This window comes from Musca domestica, unplaced genomic scaffold (genome assembly GCF_030504385.1).
Source record: "Musca domestica strain aabys unplaced genomic scaffold, Musca_domestica.polishedcontigs.V.1.1 307, whole genome shotgun sequence".
NCBI classification, from domain to species: domain Eukaryota; kingdom Metazoa; phylum Arthropoda; class Insecta; order Diptera; family Muscidae; genus Musca; species Musca domestica.
In genome coordinates, this window is record NW_026712306.1 from 310,935 (window position 1) to 332,658 (window position 21,724).

The 21,724-nt window shown below is 36.9% G+C and overlaps 1 protein-coding gene across 1 annotated transcript in view; it reads right to left on the bottom strand.

Moving 5' to 3' along the window:
* The window catches only part of LOC131803542 (uncharacterized), a 131,857-nt gene extending 112,343 nt beyond the window's left edge, over positions 1 to 19,514 (bottom strand). The window contains exons 1-2 of the mRNA XM_059124890.1: positions 19,476 to 19,514; positions 19,082 to 19,191 (exon numbers count right to left, since the gene is read on the bottom strand). Of these exons, the coding sequence (XP_058980873.1) occupies positions 19,082 to 19,191; positions 19,476 to 19,514 (149 nt within the window). The remainder of the gene's footprint in view (positions 1 to 19,081; positions 19,192 to 19,475) is intronic.
* Positions 19,515 to 21,724: the final 2,210 nt, after the last annotated feature.

Sequence of the window (21,724 nt, forward strand, 5' to 3'; positions counted from 1 at the left end):
AGTCCAAGAAATACCAAATTCCATGTTACATTCAATGCGGACAAACAACGGGAGCGACAATGGCAGTAAGGGGTGGTGTAGTGGTGGTTTTGTTATTGCCTTTTTAGCGCCGCGTCACGAAATGCATTGTCGAATGTCTTGATTCTGTCCGCTACGTCTACAGGGTGGCGTGGAAAAATGTGCTTAATGGACTTTCTAGTTTTTTATGATTTTATTCAAGTATACCCGGAAATTTGTATACTTATTTGTGGATGAATAAAAAGGGGAAGGGGTTAGACGAAATAAGGAAGCTCCTTAATGGCGTTTAAGTGCGGCTTATTTTAAATACTACAATTGAATTGAAAACTTTTAAGAACATCTGTTCAAAATTGAATAGAAGAAGGATTCAATACTTAAATGTGTGAATTGCATACCTTGAATGAGTTTTTGGTTGGTTACACTAAAACTGGGCTACATTAAAATTAGGCAACATTAGAAAAGACCTTACCAACAAATGATCGGTAATTATATATTTAATATACCGATTTAGCACAAAATTTGCGTTGAAATATTTTAAAAGTCTTAGCCACATCTTTGAATTAATACTTTGGGATTCGAAGAAAATACATTTCCTAAAAAAATTTCGAACTTTGAAAAAAATTTCTAATCATACATTTCCCAAAATTTCTACCAATGTAGGATCCGTTCTGAAAATGAGAAAAATTTAGGGATTAGAATGTGATTGTTCATAGAACCTATGACCAAAATTTGCGATTTTTGAGAACATTTGTAAAATTTCCTAAAAATTAAAATTAAGAAATTCGTGATTAAATTGTTTAACTATATTTCAAAGACTTCGTGTTTTTCTTTTTTCAATATCTTTCAAGGATTTTTTTGGATTTCGGATTTGGATTTTTTATGGATTTCTGACCAAAACTCGAGTTTCTTCTCAGCAATTATATTAAAATTATTTGACTTTTTAATATTTTTTCCAAGATTTCTTGGGAAAATAAATCGCAGACTTTTATTAGTTTTTTCGAAGGTTTTTATAAAGTATGTATCAAAGACCTCCCGGCCAAAATGCATGGATTTTTTTAAGCAGCTTTCGGCCAAGACTTTTAGATTTTTCACTATAGCATTGATTTCTGTAAAAAAAAAATTGTAAAGATTAAAGGATTTTTAAGGACTTAGTGGCCAAAACGCATGATAGCCGAAGATTTATTGCGATGTTCAGCTGTTTTGAAAAATATATATCTTTCAAGGATCACCTGTCAAAATTTCATGAAATTCCTAAAGCAATTCGTTCTAAGGACCTTCAGAAAAAAATTCGTGGATTCGTGGAAAATTCTGGGCAAGGACATTTTAAGTAGTTCTTGGAACAAAAATAGTATAAACAAATAAAAAAGTAGCTAAGTTCCGATGGGACGAACTGTTAATACCCTCCACAATTTTGAAGGAACTTGAAAATTTTCAAAAAAAAAAAAATATTTGAAAAATACCGCTCAAAGGAAACCCGTTATATGGATGCTATACGAAGACGTAATTCCGCATAAGTTATTTTTTGTCATCAGCCGTAGTACTCATTACGAGCTTCAAATACGAGAAATGAGCGATTCCTTAAACCATCAAAATATCGAATCGACACTTTGGTATTTTTAGTGCCAACCTTGCTTTCCAAAATGCTCCAGACACATTAGTCCAACGGATTGGTATCCGGAGATTTTGGTGGCCATTGTGCGCTTGAAATGAAGCGAGGAACCTCATTTTGTAACCGTTCTTGGGTGACGCGTGCTGAGTGCTGAGTCCTGTTGGAATATCCAAGGTCTGCGGTCAAAATGTTTGCGTGCCCAAGGCTTTAATACACCCTCCAGAATATTTTCGCGATAATATTCGGCATTTGTTCTGATGCCACGGTCGATTAATACGAGCGGAGAGCGATCATCGACTGTTATTGCGGCCCACATCATCACCATGGCCGGCGCTTGAGTTCTGGTGGCCAACATTTTCAGCTGACCTCTTTTGCAAGTAAACACGATCATTTTGTTTGTTTACAAACAGCTGGACAACGAATGTTTTCTCATCGGAGAAAACCAAGTTTGGCACTTCACCACTTTCGGCCAAGCAAAGCAACTCTTTAGCACTTTTGAGTCTATTTTCTTTCTGTTGCGGTGTAAGTTCTTGCACTTTTTGGAATTTCAATGGCTTTACCCTAAGCTCTTTTTTCAATATTTGCCGAATGGAATATTGCGATATATTTAGCTCACGGGACATTTTTCGGCCACTGCGACGCGGAATTCGATCAAATCGCTTCTTCACTTTTCGAACCATTTTTGCTGATGTTGCTGTTTTCTTCCGTCCACTTCTTTGACGTCGGGCTATGCTACCAGTATCACGGTAACGAGTGATGGTACGAGACACAAAAGATTTATTTACATTTAAATGCTGGAGTGCTCTAACGATAGCCACTTTTGGGTTTCCAGCCAAATATAAAGAAATCGCACTATCACGCTTGAATTTCATCACGAATAACTTTTTTTCTGGAATATTCTCACCAAAATGCATTTGTACGCTTCTAAACCATATAGTGAGGTGTCACTGGAATAATTTTAACAGCCGTCAGACGAGTGGCTTAGAAATGACAGCAGTCTAAAGTTGGTTGCAGTTTTTCCATCTCATCCTGTATATATGGGAGCGATTATTTAAATGTTCACCGATTATCTCCAATTTCAAAAGGGTTCGTCCTTGGGCCAAATAAAGTATTTGTGCAAAATTTAATCTCGAGCGGGCATATAAGTGTGACCTGTACTTTGTTTACAATAATATATGGACAGACGTATGGACATGCATAAATCGACTAAGAATGTGATTCTATGTAGATCATCAAAAGGAACTATGGGTCTTTCTTGCTTCCCTCTCCATACCATACATACATAATACCCTTACCACTATTGGTGTAGGGTTCAAATACCTTAAAAATATTTTTTAAGGACTTATTGGCCAAAAATCATAATGGCCACAGTTTTTGCTTTGTTCTTTGCAATGTTTGGATGATTTTTTTAAATATCCTTCAAGTATCACCTGGCTAAAATTCATGAACTTCCCAAACCAAATTCTTCAAAGGACCTTCGGAAAAGAAAAGAAGGACATTTCAAGGAATTCTTGGAGAAAATAGCGAAAAATATAATTTTTTTTCCTGGCCCAAAAAAAGTGACTTAAAAAAATTGTATACCCTCAAACATGGAAAGGAGGATATATTAAATTTGTTATTCCGTTTGTAACACCTCTTAATATTCGACCTAATATAGTAAATATTCATGATCAGCATAAAATTCTTAGTTGATTTAACGATATCCTTCCATTTGTCTGTTGAAATCACGATACGATAGTATAAAATGCGTTCTCGCTTCGGCGGCAGAACATCGTTCAAGTATTTGTAGTTCAAATACTTTATTTTAAAACTTGAACTTAAAACGAAACTCGTGGAAAGTAAAACTCGTACGTTTTCAAAATATTATCTGGTGCAACCCAGTTTGAGGAAGGCAGATTTTTATACCCTCCAACTTGGAAAGGAGGGTATATTAACTTTGTTATTCCGTTTGTAACATCCCTAAATATTCGTCGAAGACCCCATAATATTCATAATCAGCATAAAATTCGAAGTCGATTTAACGATGTCCGTCTGTCTATCTGTCCGTCTGTCTGTTGAAATCACGATAAAGGCCACATTATTTGACGTAGAGCGTCAAAATATAGCAGAATAATTTGTATTGTGTCTAAGATGGTTGGTATTGAAAATGGCACATATCGGGCCAAGTTTTGGTATAGTCTCCATATAACGGTACCTCCCAATATTCGGAATTTTGATGATTTTTGCCGCATTTTTTCATGGATTTGTCTAAAAATTGGTATTTGTTGATCATAGTAGGTTCTAGCTCCGGTGGCGAACCATTGCATGTATAGGTCCAGGTTTTGGCATAGCCCCCATATAACGGTATCTCCCGATATTCGTTATTTTTATGATTTTTGTCACATTTTTTTACGGATTTATCTGAGAATTGGTATTTGTAGGTCATAATGGGTCTAATTCGTGTGGCGAAACATTGTATGTATAGGTCCAAGCTTTGGCATAGCCCCCATATAACGGAATCTCCCGATATTCGTTATTTTGATGGTTTTTGTCACATTTTTTATACCCTCAGCCATATGGCTACAGAGGGTATATATCATTTGATACGGTCAAAACGTGCCTAGTCGAAATAACGGTTTTAGACCCTAGGTCTCTTTGGACCAAATCCGTTTCAGAACATTTGGAGTCGATCTAGCGATGTCCGTCCGTCCGTCCGTCCGTCTGTCTGTCTGTCTGTCTGTCTGTCTGGCTGGTGCGCACGATAACTCTTGAAGGGAGTATCCGATTTGGTCCAAACTTGATACATCGTAATATTTTTGTCAAACTTAGATCGAGTTCGGAGATGGGCAATATCGGTCCACTCCTTCTGGTACCTCCCACACAAAAGGTCGAAATTTTCAAAAAAAATATTTTTTGCACAGAAAGAGAAGCGATAAACCGATTTTGCCCCAACTTTGCAAATCTTAATATTTGCGTCAGTGTTAGGTCAAGTGTGAAAATGGACAATATCGGTCCACTCCATCAAGTACCTCCCCCACAAATGGTCAAAATTTTGAATAATTACAACTCTCATAATATGTGATGTAAGAGTCCGATTGTCTTCAAATTTCACACATGCCAATATTTATGTCAGCCCAAGGTCTGATGTTAAGATGGAATATATCGGTAAATTCCTTCTGGTACCTCCCCCACAAATGGTCGAAATTTTAACAAATATATATTTTTTGAGAAGAAACGATAATCCGATTTTGCTCAAACTTTGCAAATCTCAATATTTGCGTAAGTGCTAGGTCAAGTGTAAAAATTGACAATATCGGTCCACTCCTTCTGGTACCTCCCCCACAAAGGGTCGAAATTTTAAATAATTACAACTCTCATAAAATGTGATGTAAGAGTCTGATTGTCTTCAAATTTCACACATCTTAATATTTATATTAACCCAAGGTCTGGTGTTAAGTATATCGGTCCACTCCTTCTGGTACCTCCCACACAAATGATCAAGATTTTCAAAAAAATAAAATATATAAAAAATATATAAAAAAATATTTTCTGCACAGAAAGAGAATCGATAATCCGATTTTGTTCCAACTTTGCAAATCCTGATATTTACATCAGTTCTAGGTCAGGTGCAAAAATGAATAACATAGGTCCACTCCATCAAGTAAATCCCCCACAAAAGGTCGAAATTTTGAATATTCATCACGCTCTTAAAACACTTGAACACGATTCCATTCCAAAGAATCCGAAATAAACATCCAGTTCTCTTCATATTACACACGTCCCATTATTTCTACTAACTTAATATCTGGTGTGAAGATGGGATATATCGGTCCACTCCTTCTGGTACCTCCCCCACAAAAGGTCAAAATTATGAGTATCCATGAAGTTCATAAAACGCAAAATTATCATCCGATTCTATTCAAACTAGGATGATGTATTTTATCTGTATTAGATGAAGTGTGAAAATGGAATACTTCGGTCCGCTGTATCTGTTACCTGACGCATATTTCCATTTTCCGAAAAGGTGCACATACCTCATATAAAGTACAAGAAGTAGTCGATATAGTCCAAATCTGTCACGTTCGTAACTCAAGGCTGAGGGTATACATCTGTCGGCAAAACCGACTGATACTATTTTACTTGTTTTCATGGATTTGTCTAAAAATTGGAATTAGTTGGTCAAAATAGATTCTATCTCCGTTGGCGGAACATTGTATGTATAGGTCCACGTTTCTGTATAGCCGTATATAGCGGTACCTCCCGATATTAGGTATTTTGATGGCTTTTTGTCACATTTTTTCACGGATTTGTCTAAAAATTGGTATTGGTGGGTCATAATTGGTTCTAATGTTTCCATTACCCTAAGGTGGAAGGTATTAAAAGTGTTTTTACTTGTTCTTTTTTTTAAGTTCTTAGCCAGAATGCTTTGAATTTTTAACAATTATTTGTTTTTAAATTAGAATTTTCTATATTTCCTATTCCTATTTTTCTTCTAATTTTTAAGTCCCATCAAAGTATTCCTATGATATCAGTAGTGGATATTTGAATTTCTTTCGCTTTTGTGCCACCTGCACTTAGGCGAAAGCCCAACACGACCGATTTCACTTCAAGGTTCATTAAACGAAGGCAATTTACTTTGCCATTATATTCGTAATTTAGTGTCACATTTTTATCAACACCAACCAATCTCCACAAATTACGGCTGTCCCTTGACACAAGTCAATGCACTTGGAGAGATTTCAATCATTCCTCAACAAATCTGCGGCGCCCAAGTATTGTCAACGATCGTCATTTTTGTATGCTGGTGGCACTATAACTAAATGGTCACAGCATATTTTTCATTCATTTTCAAAAAAAAAAAAATACATTTTTACTTCATTGGAACAAAAATGTGTGAACTCATTTAATTGTCGAGCAAAAAAAGTGTAAAATTTTTTTCTTGCCAACTTTAAGACTGCAGTTTACAGCGGGGCTCTGTTGCTGGTATTCGACCTGTATTTCTTTTGTTTTGTTCAGACAATGTTTACCTCGTTTTCTTTACATTTACTTACATTTTTTCACTACATGTTTGCCAAGAGAAAACTATGAAATTCGAAAAAAAAAATAACGAAACCCAATGAATCCCTTGCCAACCACCCCCGTTAGCTGATGGGGTTGTTTGTCTCCCATGGTTTTACTTTCTGGGTGGCAGGCAGGCGGCACATTACCTTGGTATGGCAACGAATGGACAAATAGGTAAATTATAACAGTTCCAGTTTTATGCCAAAACCGGCAATTACTTTGGAAGGAATGTTGGCAGGCGTTTGTGCGAAAGGAAAAAGGCCCCAATAAAGATGAGGGCCTTTAAATTAATATTTTCAGATAATAAACCAATAGTGGGAGTACAAATGGGGGATATTTTAGGTAATATGTCTGAGGTAGTAAAAGATGATGTTTTGGGGAAATATTCCTTCTTGTGGCTAAGATATAGGTTTCAAAGGCCCCTTCTCTCCCTTCACTCTATTACTGCCCTTGTCTTATGATAACATCTGCGACATTTATTACTCCGGTTCCTCCCACTTTACTCCTCCTTACCCCCCACAAAAGTAATGTGCTAACTTTACCTTTAGTTTAGAATGAAGAAGAAAATGAAAAATGAACCACAAGCCTGGAGTGCGAACATTTCTGAAATGATACAAATACCAGCGGGTAAAGTATGCTTTCTTAGGAGCTAGATATCAGTTTTTATACCCTCCACCATACTATGGAGGGTATATTAACTTTGTCATTCCGTTTGTAACTCATCGAAATACTCATGTCAGAACCAACAAAGTATATATATTCTTGATCAGCGTAAAATTCTAAGTCGATTGTCCGTCTGTCTGTCCGTCTGTCTGTTGTAATCACGCTATCTTTCGAACGAATTGAGATAGAAGGCTAAACTTTTGCATACGTGTTTATTTTTTCAGTAGGCAGGTCAAGTTCGTAAATGGTCCATGTAGGTCCATGTTTTCGTGTAGCCCCCATATAACGGTACCCTCCCTATATTCGGTTTTTTAATGATTTTAGCGACATTATTCACCGGAATTGTTTCAAATTTGGTATTTGAAGTTCGAAATAGATACTACAGCCTAAAACAGAAAATTGTCTGTGCAGGTCCACGTCTTCGTATAGCCCCCATATAACGGTACCTCCCGATGTTCGGTATTTTGATGATTTTAGAGACATTATTTACCGGAATTCTTTCAAATTTGGTATTTGAGATTCGTAATGGATACTACAGCCTATGACTGAAAATTGTGTGTACAGGTCCACGTCTTCGAATAGCCCCCATATAACGGTACCTCCCGATATTCGGTATTTTGATGATTTTAGAGACATTATTCACCGGAATTGTTTAAAATTTGATATTTTAAGTTCGAAATAGATACTACAGCCTAAAACAGAAAACTGTCTGTTTCGAATTTGAATATGGCAATGAATTTTGACAAACAAAGCCTCTGTAGGTCCTCGTCGTATAGACCCCAATATAACGGCTATATTCGGTATTTTTAAAATTTTAACAGAATTTTTTAAGGATTTTATTTATTTTTTTTTAAATTTCCAAATTCGTTACAATTTGTGGAGGGTATTCAAAGTTCGACCCGGCCGAACCTACTGCTTTTAACTTGTTTTCCGTAACAATTTTCTTGTTTTATGTGGCTACCTTGTATGGATATGCGGTGGTGGCTTAACTAAGAGCAAATAGTCGAGTAAACAGTAAAATAATCGCAGGTGTTTTGGTGGAAAATACATTTTCATTTAATAGAAAAAATGGAACGAAGCTAGAAACCTTATTAGGTTCCATAAATGGAAGTACACTTGCCAATGATTTGGGGGTCTGTTATGTTGAGGTATCTTAGGAGTCTCATTTCGACCTCTGTACATCTTCCGTACACTGAATGTCATTCTTATGACGTCTCTTGATAGACGACTTATTCATGATTCCTTAATTTATATACAAGTTTAACCAATTCTTCCATAGAAGACCTTTTGTTGGTCAAGAGACCCTTTGGGATGACCCTTCTTTGGTGAGGTACCAGAAGGGTTTGGCAGATATATATCATTTTTACAACGGATCTTGTGTTAGCAAAAATGTTTGTATGTGTGAAATTTGAAAAGAATTTTGGCTTACTTTGAGCGTTTGGTTTCTCAAAATCTTGAACCCTATTAGGGGGAGGTACCAGAAGAAATAGTCCAAATTCTACCATCTTTATAACAGATCTTGTATTGATGGAAATATTGAGATGTGCTAGGTCTGAATGGAATCGCGTTTTATAAGCTTCAAGTATATTCAAAATTTTGACCCTTTGTGGTGGAGATACCAGAAGGACTGGGCCGATACATTCCATTTTCGCATCAGATCTAGTGTCAGTAGAAATAATTGGATGTGTGAAATATAAAGAGAACCGGAGGTACCAGAAGAAATAGTCCGATTTCAACCATCTTTATAACCGATATTGTGTTGATAGAAATATTGAGATGGGGCTAGGTCTGAATGGAATCTGATGTTAATTATGAGCTCCATGGGTATTCAAAATTTTACCCTTTGTGGGGGAGGTATCAGAAGGGCTGGACCGATACATTCCATTTTCGCATCAGATCTAGCGTGAGTAGAAATAATGTGATGTGTGAAATACGAAAAGAACAAGTTGCTTATTTGGGATTTTATAACCGTTTTGGTTTTTCAAAATTGTCACCCTTTGTGGGGGAGGTATCAGAAGAAAAAGTCCGAATTCTACCATTTTTATAACAAATCTTAAGTTGATAGAAATATTGAGATGTACCAAGGCTGAATGGAATCGGATATTAATTTGGCGTTTTATGAGTTTAATGCACATTCAAAATTCCCAGCTTTTTGGTGGAGGTACCAGAAGGAGTGGACTGATATATTTCATTTTAAAACCAGACCTTGGGTTAACAAAGTGATTGGGATGTGTGTAATTTAAAGACTATCGGACTCTTACATCACATTTTATAAGAGTTTTAATTATTCAAAATTTTGACCCTTTGTGGGGGAGGTCCCTGATGGAGTGGACCGATATTGTCTATTTTCGCACATGACCTAACACTGATGAAAATATTAGGATTCGCAAAGTTCCGGCAAAATCGGATTATCTTTTCTCTTTTTGTGCAAAAAATATTTTTTGAAAAGTTCGTCCTTTTGTGGGGGAGGTACAAGAAGGAGTGGACCGATACATTCCATTTTCGCACCAGACCTTGGACCAATGAAGGTTTTGGGATGTGTGAAATTTGAAGACTATCGGACTCTTACATCACATTTTATAAGAGTTTTAATTATCCAAAATTTTGACCCTTTGTGGGGGAGGTCCCTGATGGAGTGGACCGATATTGTCCATTTTCGCACATGACCTAACACTGATGAAAATATTAGGATTCGCAAAGTTCCGGCAAAATCGGATCATCCTTTCTCTTTCTGTGCAATAAATTCGTTTCTTTGAAAATTTTGACATTTTGTGTGGGAGGTACCAGAAGGAGTGGACCGATATCGCCCATCTCCGAACTCGATCTAAGTTTGACAAAAATATTACGATGTACCAAGTTTGAATCAAATCGGATACTTCCTTTGAGAGTTATCGTGCGAACCAGCCAGACAGACAGACAGACAGACGGACGGACGGACGGACGAACGGACATCGGTAGATCGACTCCAAATGTTCTGAAACGGATTTGGTCCAAAGAGACCTAGGGTCTAAAACCGTTATTTCGACTAGGCACGTTTTGACCGTATCAAATGATATATGCCCTCTGTAGCCATATGGCTGAGGGTATAAAAATGGAATTACCGTAATATGTGAGGCATTCGAAGACGTGGACCTGCATATACAATTTTCTGGCATAGGTTGAACTATCCATTACGAACGAAATTTAAAGTACGAAATTTGAAACAATCCCGGTGAATAATGTCTTTAAAATATCGAGAGGTATCATTATGTGGTGGCTATACTAAGGCGTGGACCTGCATAAGTAATTTTATTTTATTTATTTATTTTTTTTTTTTCATAGCTTGTAGTACCCATTTAAATCTTCTAATACGAAATTTGAAATTTCATCTAGTCTATAATGTCTCTAAAATGATAAAAATTCCGAATGTTTAGAGGTGCCATTATATAAGGTCTATACAAAAACATAGACCTGCGTGAGTAATTTTTTACCACAGGTTGAAGCTCTTCCAATACGAAATTTGAAAGAAATCCGGTAAATAATATCGCTAAAATCATCAACATACGAAAACAAGGACCGACGTGACCTATTTTCGAACTTAATATTTTAGCCATCTCTCTCAATTCGTTGGAAAGATAGCGTAATTACAACAGGCAGACGGACATTGCTAGGTCGACTTAGAATTTTACGCTTAAATAAAGTAAATATACTTTGTTAGGTCTGACATGAGTATTTCGAGAAGTTACAAACGGAATGTTGAAATACCCTACATGGTGGAGGATATTAAAAATGAAAGCCACTTGAATAGGTGTTTTCTTTTAATTTTCGGATTAAAATTCCTCAGAATCCCTGCATTTTAAGTATAGTGCCTTAGAAAATATTGCAGATAAAAACACGATGATTATTTTGTTCGGAAATGTTAATCCTTACGATAGTCAGCAGATAAAAACACGAGGATTATTTTGTTCGGAAATGTTAATCCTTACGATTAATCCACTACCAGTCACATCAATTTTCCAGAAAAATATCCCAAAAATATTTCCTTATTTATTTAAAAAAAAAATCTCGGAGTTTTTTTCAAGTTGACGCTTGAAACTAATGTTTAAATTTAGTACTTTTTTAAAAATTTGAGAATTTCTTTCACTCAATACCAAAATTAGTACTTTTTGTACAAATATAGTACACATTTCCAAAACAATGTCTATATCTTAATTCCAAATTCCAAGAGAGACCTCAATATCAAATCTGAGGATTCCAGCTCTATTCCAAATTTAGTACCAGTAAGTACTTTTCGTACAAATATGACACATACACACACATTTCCATACGACAGCAAAATCTCAAAAACAGATACCATCAGTGAGCTAAATGTCAAATTTCAAAATGTTATCTGTCCCTTTACCTAATAACAAATATAGTACCCATTCAGTACTTTTCGTACAATTATAGTACACTATATAGTGCCCATGTCCAAAGTCAACTACATATATCTAGTCAGCTTCCAAACCTTGATTTTCATACCAAATTTCAAGTTTTTAATTCTATCCGTTCATATAATACCAAATGGTACAATTTAAGAAGTATAGTACCATTTTAAAAATTTTCGTTCGAAATTCGAAAAACTCTTTCGGTTTTGGTTCATCTATCCTGCACTCTTATTCCAAATTTTAGAAAACCAATTACATAGGTTCGTTACAATTCCACTGTGTACCAAATTTAGTACCATTTAGTACATATAAGTACAATTTTCCAAAACTACCTACATATTCCAATCCCAAACTGCGACAGTAATCCTATTTCCAATTTTCAGGATTCCAACTCTACCGGGTCACCCAAAAGTTTATATTGTAATAAATTTAGTACCATTTAGTACATAAAAGTACAAATTTCCAAAACTACCTATATTCCTCAGTCGATGAATGTAATAGCAATCTTATTTCTAAATTTCAGAATACTAGCTCTATCTGCTCACCAAATTTAATACCATTGAGTACTTTTCGTGCACATGACTACTTATTTCCAAAACGTCCTCCATATTCTAATCCTGTAATGTTAATTTCACATTTCAGGGATCAAGCTTCATCCGTTCCACCAAATTCAAATTGTACTAAATATAGTACCGTTTAGTACTTTTCGTTCACATAAGTACAAATTTCGAAAACTTCCTCCATATCCCAATCCTACACTCCGCCAGTAATATTAATTGTAAATTTCAGGATTCCAAATCCATCCGTTCCACCAAATTCAGATTGTACTGAATTTAGCACCGTTTAGTACTTTTTCGTATACATGAGTATACACTTCCAAAACTACCACCTTACATCGACTCTACTTCTCAACCTTGATTCCCATACCAAATTTTAAGGTTTCAGCTCTAACCCTTCACATGATACGAAATAGTACCAAATATAGTACATTATCATACATACACTCATACACTCCATCCGTTACCCTCATTCCAAATTTAAGAGCTCTAGCTAGACTGCTTCAGTACGTTTTGATACTTTTCGTACCGTTCAAAAATGTTTTTTCCCAAAACCCAGCCTTATCTGACCCCTTCAAACCAAGAGTGACCCTAACCCAAAATTTCAAGATTGTAGCTTCAACCGTTTATTTCCATTCTAAATTTCAAGTTTTTTAGCTCTAACCATTCACATGATACGAAATGGTAACAAATATCGTATATTTTAGTACTTATCGTACACTTACAGTGTGAATTTCCAAAAATTTTCCAATTGGCAAAAACCCAGCCCTATCTGACCACTTCGGATCAAGAGTGACCCCCACCCAAAATGTCAAGATTCTAGCTTGAGCCATTTCGTCTAGGCATTGATGAGTCGTTAAACCGGTCAGACAGACAGACAATTACTTTCTCTTTTATTATATAGATATAGATTTATGCTTTATTTCATTCTAAACCAGCCAACAATTTTCCATTGATCCACGAAAATGACGTTTTTATGCTTGCACAGCGTTGGCATCACTATTTACCACAACTTTCATTCTCCAACAAAAAGTCTCAGAGAAGGTTCTCCCCAATTGAGAAATATCAATCAGGGAGAGCCAATTATGGCTGTGTGTTTGTTTATTTCTGAGTGGGTATCTCTGTTGTGTTTTGATAAAAACCAAAGAGAGAAAGAGACACACAACGGATTGGAGCAAAATAATACCCCAACACAAACGCACTCATTTCTTGTCTCCACCAAGAGACTATCGTATTGGGGAATTGGTGGAATTGTGTGTTTGACAGTTGAGTCGCTGGGAAAAAGTCAAAATACAAAAAACAATGAAGAAAATCAACTGTGTTCCCCATTATAAGAGAAATATGGAATGTGGCTGGAAATGCTGAACTCCGAGTAAAATAAGTTTCAAATTTTGACAAATAAAACCGCACCACAATTTATTTACGACTGATGACGACGAGGCACTCACTCTTTGGGGATAGATGGATTGGCATGGCATGGATTAACGACGGCAATGTGGAGGAATATTTTATTTTATGAGTCGCAAGGCTGATGATTGAGTGGGAATGATGGGAATTTACCAAAAGGAGCCAGCAATTGTTTTGAAATGACGGAATATGGAAAAAATTTGGTTAGGTAGGTAGGTGACATTAAGTTAAGGATCCCGCCAGTTCGGTTCGTTCTATTGCCGCCACACACAACAATCAAGCTTTTGCTGAAACGTTGAGAAGTTTGTTCTTCAAATTTGTTGTGTTCCCTGAACCCTAAAAATAAGGAGAGCGAAACAAATAAAGAAAGAAACGCAGAAGGAAACAACAGAAAACGAAATTCCATTTCTTTCCTTAGCATCTTTTCAGATGCAAGCAAGCAAACTGCGAAAGCAGAAAATGAATCCGCAAGGGATAATACACATTGCTGTTGTTGCTCCTACCAATTTCGTTTCTTTAGAAAGGGATTCAAAAAGAGAGTGAGTGAGAGCATATGCAGTATACATCTGAGGGAATGTGCCATGCAGCTTTTGTAAAGGGGTTTTATTTTTTGTGTGAAAGGATTTGCCATTCTCATTCATCCATGGTGGTGGTTGGTTGGTTGGTGCGAAAGAACAAAACAAGTCATAAGCAAGAAGGAAGAATGAAAGGAAGGAAAGATGGTAGAAATAATGATAACAACAAACCAGTTTTATAAACAACAGAGAGTCGATTTCAAAATAAAAAAACGAGTTAAAGAGTATCAGTTGGTTTTGCCGACAGACGTATACCCTCAGCCAATGTTCGATTATTTAAAAACATATTTTGACTTCTGTTAAGATTATTCAAACAATTGACTCTCTATGGAGTAGGTTCCGAAGGAATGGGTCAATATTGTCAATTTCGTATCGGACCTAAATAAATATGATATAAATACTTCGACGTGCCAGGTTTGGACTATATCGACTACTTCCGTCACTCTGTATGAGACCAGATATAGTCGACCGAAGTACTCCATTTTCATACTACATCTAATATAGATAAAAATAAAGGTATGAGCAAAATTTCAAGAAAATTGAACATTTAAATCGAATTTTATGCGAAATCATAAATTCCGATAAATTCCATATTCATCTCAGATTTCTGTCTGAGATAAATATTTAGACATAGCAAGATGTAAAGAATCGCTGACTTGTTACGCAAGCTATGACAAATAAAAGTATTGAAAAATTTGATTATTTGGAGGTGGGGTACCACTTATTTGAACCCTATGTAGGGGAGGTACCAGAAGGAATGGTCCGATCCCTGCCATGTTTTTAACAGATCTTGTGTTGATGGAAATATTGAGGTGTACCAAGTCTGAATGGAATCGGACGTTAAGTTCGCGTGATCCCTTTTGGGAGAGGTACCAGAAGGTGTGGGCCGGCATATTCCATCTTCACACCATACCTTGGTCTAATGAAAATATTGTGATGTGTGTAATTTGAAGAGAATCAGAAGTTATTTCGGATTTTATAATCGTTTGGGTTATACAAAACTTTGGCTCTTTGTGGGGGAGGTACCAGAAGGAATGGTCCGATCCCTACCACATTTTTAATAGATTGAAATATACTAAGTCTGAATGGAATCGGATGTTAATTTCGCGTTTTATGAATCCCTGGTTATTCACATTTTGACACTTTGCGGAGAGACACCAGAAGGAGGAGAAGGAGACCCACAAATTTCATCTTCACAGCAGATCTTGCCTTAATGGAAATATTGAGACGTACAAAGTCTAAATGAATTATGCCCGTGAAGATAAATTTTAAAATATAAATGCAATGTGTTGGTGCGCAAGGGGTTAATTGAAGAATAGTTTTTTTTAATATTAATAATTTTTACCATTTTTTTTTGGATAAATCAACGTATTTTTAAATTAATTTAAATTAAATTAATTAATTAAATTAATTTAACAGGAAAATGACACAATTTCCCGACGAGGACGAATAACCAGAGTGGTGTTGGCGGTAGGGAAACTGCATGGAAAATACTGAATTGCACAAAAACTATGCTAGCTGCGTCATTGAGGCGAGTCTTAAATGAAAGGTCTCGAGGAGTACTTTCTGGCTATATGTGCCTTATATTCCCAACTGATTTCAGATAATCGAATTTTTTCGATTTTCTAACCAAAGTGGCGGTTTCGGCTGCTTATTTCGGATTTTATGAGCTTTTTGGCTATTCAAAATGTCGACCCATATTGGGAGAGGTACCTGAAGGAATGGCCCGATCTCTACCATCTTTCTAATAGATCTTGTATTGATGGAAATGTTGAAATGTACCAAGTCTGGATGAAATCGGATGCAAATTTCGCGTTTTATGACCCCTTGTGGGGGAGGTACCAGAAACAGTGGACCGATACATTAAATGTTCACAGCAGACCTTGGGTTAGTAAAAATAATGGGATGTGTAAAATTTAAAGAGAACCGCAAGCTTATTTCGGATTTTATGACCGTTTTGGTTATTCAAAATGTTGACCCTTTGTGGGAGAGGTACCTGAAGGAATGTTCCGATCTCTACCATCCTTATAACAGATCTTGCGTTGATGGAAATATTGAAATGTACCAAGTTTGAATGGAATCGAATGGTAATTTCGCATTTTATGAGCTTCATGGGTATTCCCCCTTTGTGGGGGAGGTACCAGAAAGAGTGGATTGATATATCCCATCTTCGAAGCAGATCTTGTGTCGGTGAAAATAATTAGATGTGTGAAATATGAAGATAACCAGAGGCTTATTTCGAATTTTAAAATCGTTTAGGTTATTTAAAACTTAGACCCATTGTGGGGGAGGTACCAGAAGGAATGGTCCGATCTCTACCACCTTTATAACAGTTCTTGTGTTAATGGAAATATTCAGATGTGCCAAGTCTAAATGGAATTGGATTTTAATTTCGCGTTTTATGAGCTTAATGAATATGCAAAATATTGACCCTTTGTGGAGGAGGTACCAGAAGGAGTGGGCCGATTTATTCCATCTTAACACCAGACCTTGGATCGATAAAAATATTATAATGTGTGAAATTTGAAGACAATCGTACACTTATATCACATTTTGTAAGAGTTGTAATTATTCAATATTTTGATCCTTTGTGGGGGAGGTACTTGATAGCGTGAACCGATATTGTCCATTTTTGCACCTGACCTAGCACTGACGCAAATATTAGAATTTGCACAGTTCGAACAAAATTGGATTGTCGTTTCTTTTGCTGTGCAGAAAATATATTTTTTGAAAATTTTGACTTTTTGTGGGGAGGTACCAGAAGGAGTGGACCTATATTTTCCATCTTAACACCAGACCTTGGGTTAATAGATTTATAATGGTGTGTGAAATTTGAAAACAATCGGACTCTTACATCATCTTTTTAAGAGAGTTGTAATTATTCTAAATTTTGACCCTTTGTGGGCGAGGTACTTGATAAACTGGACCGATATTGTCCATTTTCGCACCTTACATAGCACAGACGCAAATATTAGAATTTTCAAAATTGGAGCGAAATCGGATTATCGTTTCTCTTTCTGTGCCGAAAATATATTTCTTTGAAAATGTTGATCTTTTGTGGGGGATCTACCAGAAGGAGTGGACCTAACACCAGACCTTGGGTTAATAAGTTTATTGGGATGTGTGAAATTTGCAGACAATTGGGCACTTACATCACATATTATAAGAGTTGTAATTATTCAAAATTTTGACCCCTTGTGGGGGAAGCACTTGATACAGTGGACCGATATTGTCCATTTTCGCACCAGACTTAGCACTGAAGCAAATATTAGGATTTGCAAAGTTGAAATTTTTGGCTTTTTGTGGGGGTGGTACCAAAAGGAGTGGACCGATATTTTCCATCTTAACACCAGACCTTGGGTTAATAAGTTCATTGGGATGTGTGAAATTTGAAGACAATCGGACTGTTACATCACATTTTATAAGAATTATTCTTATTCAAAATTTTGACCATTTGTGGGGTGGGTACTTGATGGAGTGGACCGATATTGTCCATTATCGCACCTGACCTAGCACTGGTGCAAATATAAGGATTTGCAAAATTGGAACAAAATCGGATTATCGTTTCTCTTTCTGTGCAGAAAATATATTTTTTAGAAAATTTCGACCTTTTGTGGGGGAGGTACCAGAAGTAGTGGACTGATGTTGCCCATCACCGAACTCAATCTAGGTTTGACAAAAATATTACGATGTACCAAGTTTGGATCAAATAGGATAATCTCTTGGAGAGTTATGGTTCAAACCAGCCAGACAGACTGAGGGACGGACGGACGGACAGACATACATACATCGCTTGATCCACTCCAAATGTCCTGAAACCGATTTGGTCCAACGAGGCCTAGGGTCTAAGACCATTATTTCGATGAGGCACATTTTGGCCGTATCAAAAGATATATACCCTCTCGAGCCATATGGCTGAGGGAATAACAAAATAACAAGGAACCCAACAATAAGTCGTTCGTTGTATGAAACGCAGCGAACGGAACCCTTCCTTTCTTCAAAGCAACAAACATCCATGGAAAGGTCCTAAAAGGTAACCCAAAGAGAGCATGCATGCATGCATAAAGGTCTTTAATGTCTGGCAACAACAACATCAATAACAACAACAAACACACAGAGACGAGTTCTGCTGGTTGACAGAAGTAAAACAGGCAGGCTCCTTTAGGGTTATTAAAACAGGATTTTTTCCTTTGACTGGAATGCGGGCTGGATGATGTTTGGTTTGTTATGGATTTTCCTAAGGGTGGCCCGTTTGGGGGGTTGGTAAAGAAAATGAGAAATGGAATATTTATAACACCATCCGTCTAGACACAACACAATTCATGTTCTATACTTTTAACTCGCCAAAGATGTGTTGACATATCCACACATCCGAAGATATGCTTTGTTGATTTCTGCCAAAGTAGAAAACAGAAAACGGACTACCATGGCCCCCTAATGCCTCATACATGGAAGTAGATCTTAAGGAAATTACCAAAAGCTAGGTATCCCTCTCCCAGAAGAAGATGAAAGTCAAAACAAAAACGATGCAATTTCGCAGTCAAACAACCTTCCAGCCAAACGGGCAGCTAAGACAACAGAAAAAATCCAAAGAAAGTAAAAAACAATAACAAATTCAGTCTTAGACCTGTAACATCTTTCAAACCATCCATCCATCTACCCCTCCAGCCACCTTCCTCTCTCTCTCTTCATCTCTCACTCGCTCTCTCATCCCCAAGAACACCATTATTTCGATTTGTTTTGATTCAGGTTTTTCTTCGTTTCCTTCCTTATACACACATGTACTACCCCCACCAAGCTACCTACCTACGTTTCCTCTCCTCTCCCTGTTCATCCACCTCGCTTATCCTTATTGCATTCAACTTTCTATTATTTTGTTGCTGCTGCTGTTGCTGCTGCTTCTGAACAGCTTCTGGCTGTGATGATAACAAAACAATAGAGAATTTATTGAGATGTTCAGAAATGAAAAGAAAAGACGAACGAACCAACGAACAACAACAAAAGCCACCAGCACCAAAGGAAGTAGGATATTTGAGCGATTAAGAAATTGTATCCTCCGTCACATAAAAACTAATACCCAAGGATTTGTGCCTTGCCTTTTCATTGACAAAATGTTGCAATTAGGACACGATTTTAATTAAATGGAAATAAACTGAAGTCCAGAGAAACGCTGAACGTTTTTGAAACGGTTTAATCAAACGGTATTGGGGGCATTGAGGGGGTGATTTTTGGTGGCCATACGGAGGTTAATGGAGAGCACCCCCTAAGGGAATATTCTAAAGTTCGAAAATGGTTTCTTTTGGCAGGGGCTTAGAGAATGCTTTCCTTTAAAGCATCAAAGAGGCCAAAAAGTAGCCAGTTCTTGTCAAGAAAATATTCGCAAATATCATCATCCGAATATAAAGGAGTAGGGAAATAACTGAATGATTGATCGAGAATAAACTTCCAGACGAAACGCCGGAAGCAAGAATCTTGAATATTTGCACGAGGTTCAGTCTTGAAGCGTGGGTGTGTGGCAAGGCTGGGTTTTTAGAAATTCGTACCAAAAGGGTACGAAATGTACTACAAATTTCATGATTTCTATTGGACAAATGGAATGAGCTAGAATTCTGAAGATTGGAATGAGAGTAGGTGATTGAGTGCAGGATAGATATACCAAAGGCTTTTTAGAAATTAGAAATTTTAGATCACGAAAAGTTCTAAAATGGTAATAAACTTCTAAAATGGTACCATTTGATATTACTTGAAATTTAGATAGACTTAGAATTTTGTATGAGAATCAAGGTTGGAAAGTGTGTGAACTGTACTAAATGATACTAAATTTGGAACAGGGTAAACGAATGAAGATGGAATTTTGAAATTTTGTAGTGGGGACCCTTTTGGTGGTAGGTTTGTGATTAAGAGGCTGTTTTAGATAAAAATATATATGGGAGCTATAGCTATATCTGAACCGATCTTCACCAAATGTGACATACTAGCTTCTAGACTCAATTCTGTCGTAAGTGCCAAATTCCATCCCATTTAGACAAATATTAGACGTTCGGTGCACAATAAAAGGTAAATCGGACGAAGTTATATATGGGAGCTATATCCAAATCTAAACCGATCTCGAGAAAATTTGGAAAATGTATTTCTGAGCCGTATTTGTTATATTCCCCCAAATATTGTTGTTACAGAGTGCATATTACGGCTGCGGAGGACAAAAATAACAAATCGGATGAACAATATATATGGGAGCTATAGCTATATCTGAACCGATTTCGATCAAATTTAGCATACTTATTTTTAGGCCTAATTTGGGTGTATGTGCAAAGTTCCATTCAATTCGGGCTGATATTACACGTTTGGTGCACAATAAACGGCTAATCGGACGAAGATATATGGGAGCTATATCTAAATTTTGACCGATTATCTCCAATTTCAATAGGGTTCGTCCTTGGGCCAAACAAATGCTCCGTGCAAAATTTCATCTGGATCGGGCAATAAATGCGACATGTACTTTGTTTACAAAAATACATGGACAGACGGACGGACGGACATGCATAAATCGACTCAGAATGTGATTCTATGCAGATCATCAGAAGGAACTATGGGTCTATCTCGTTTTCTTTTGCCTGTTACAAACAAATGCACAAAAACATAATACCCTGACCACCTTGTGGTGTAGGGTATAAAAATTCGGAAATAGCATCAAATTTTAGAATAAGTTTAGATTTGTTCGATTTGGTCACCTTTAGCACGAATGATGGCCTTCAAACGGCCAATGAAACCGTCACACGCTGCCCGAACGTTGCTCTGCGGTATTCTGGCCCATTCCCGGCGAAGCGCTTGCTTGAGGTGATCGACACTTTGGAAATTTTTAGTGCCATCCTTGCTTTCCAAAATACTCCAGACATAATAGTCCAACGAATTGGTATCCGTAGATTTTGGTAGCCATTGTGCGCTGGAAATGAAGCGAGGAACCTCATTTTGTAACAATTCTTGGGTGGCGCATGCTGAGTGCTATGGTGCTGAGTCCTGTTGGAATGTCCAAGGTCTGCAGCCAAAATATTTGCGTGCCCAAGGCTTTAATACACCCTTCAAAATATTTTAGCGATAATATTCGGCATTTATTCTGATGCCACGGTCGATTAATACGAGCGGAGAGCGACCATTGGCTGTCATGGCGGCCCACACCATTACCTTGGCCAAGCGAAGGGGCACATTTTCAGCTGACCTCTTTGGCAAGTAAACGCGATAATTTTGTTTGTTTACAAACTGCTGAACAACGAATGTTTTTCCATCGGAGAAAATGAAATTCGGCTGTTCACCACTTTCGGCCAAGCGAATCAACTCTTTAGCTCGTTTAAGTCTATTTTCTTTCTGTTGCGGTGTAAGTTCTTGCACTTTTTGGAATTTCAATGGCTTTACCCCGAGCTCATTTTGCAATATTTGCCGAATAGAATATTG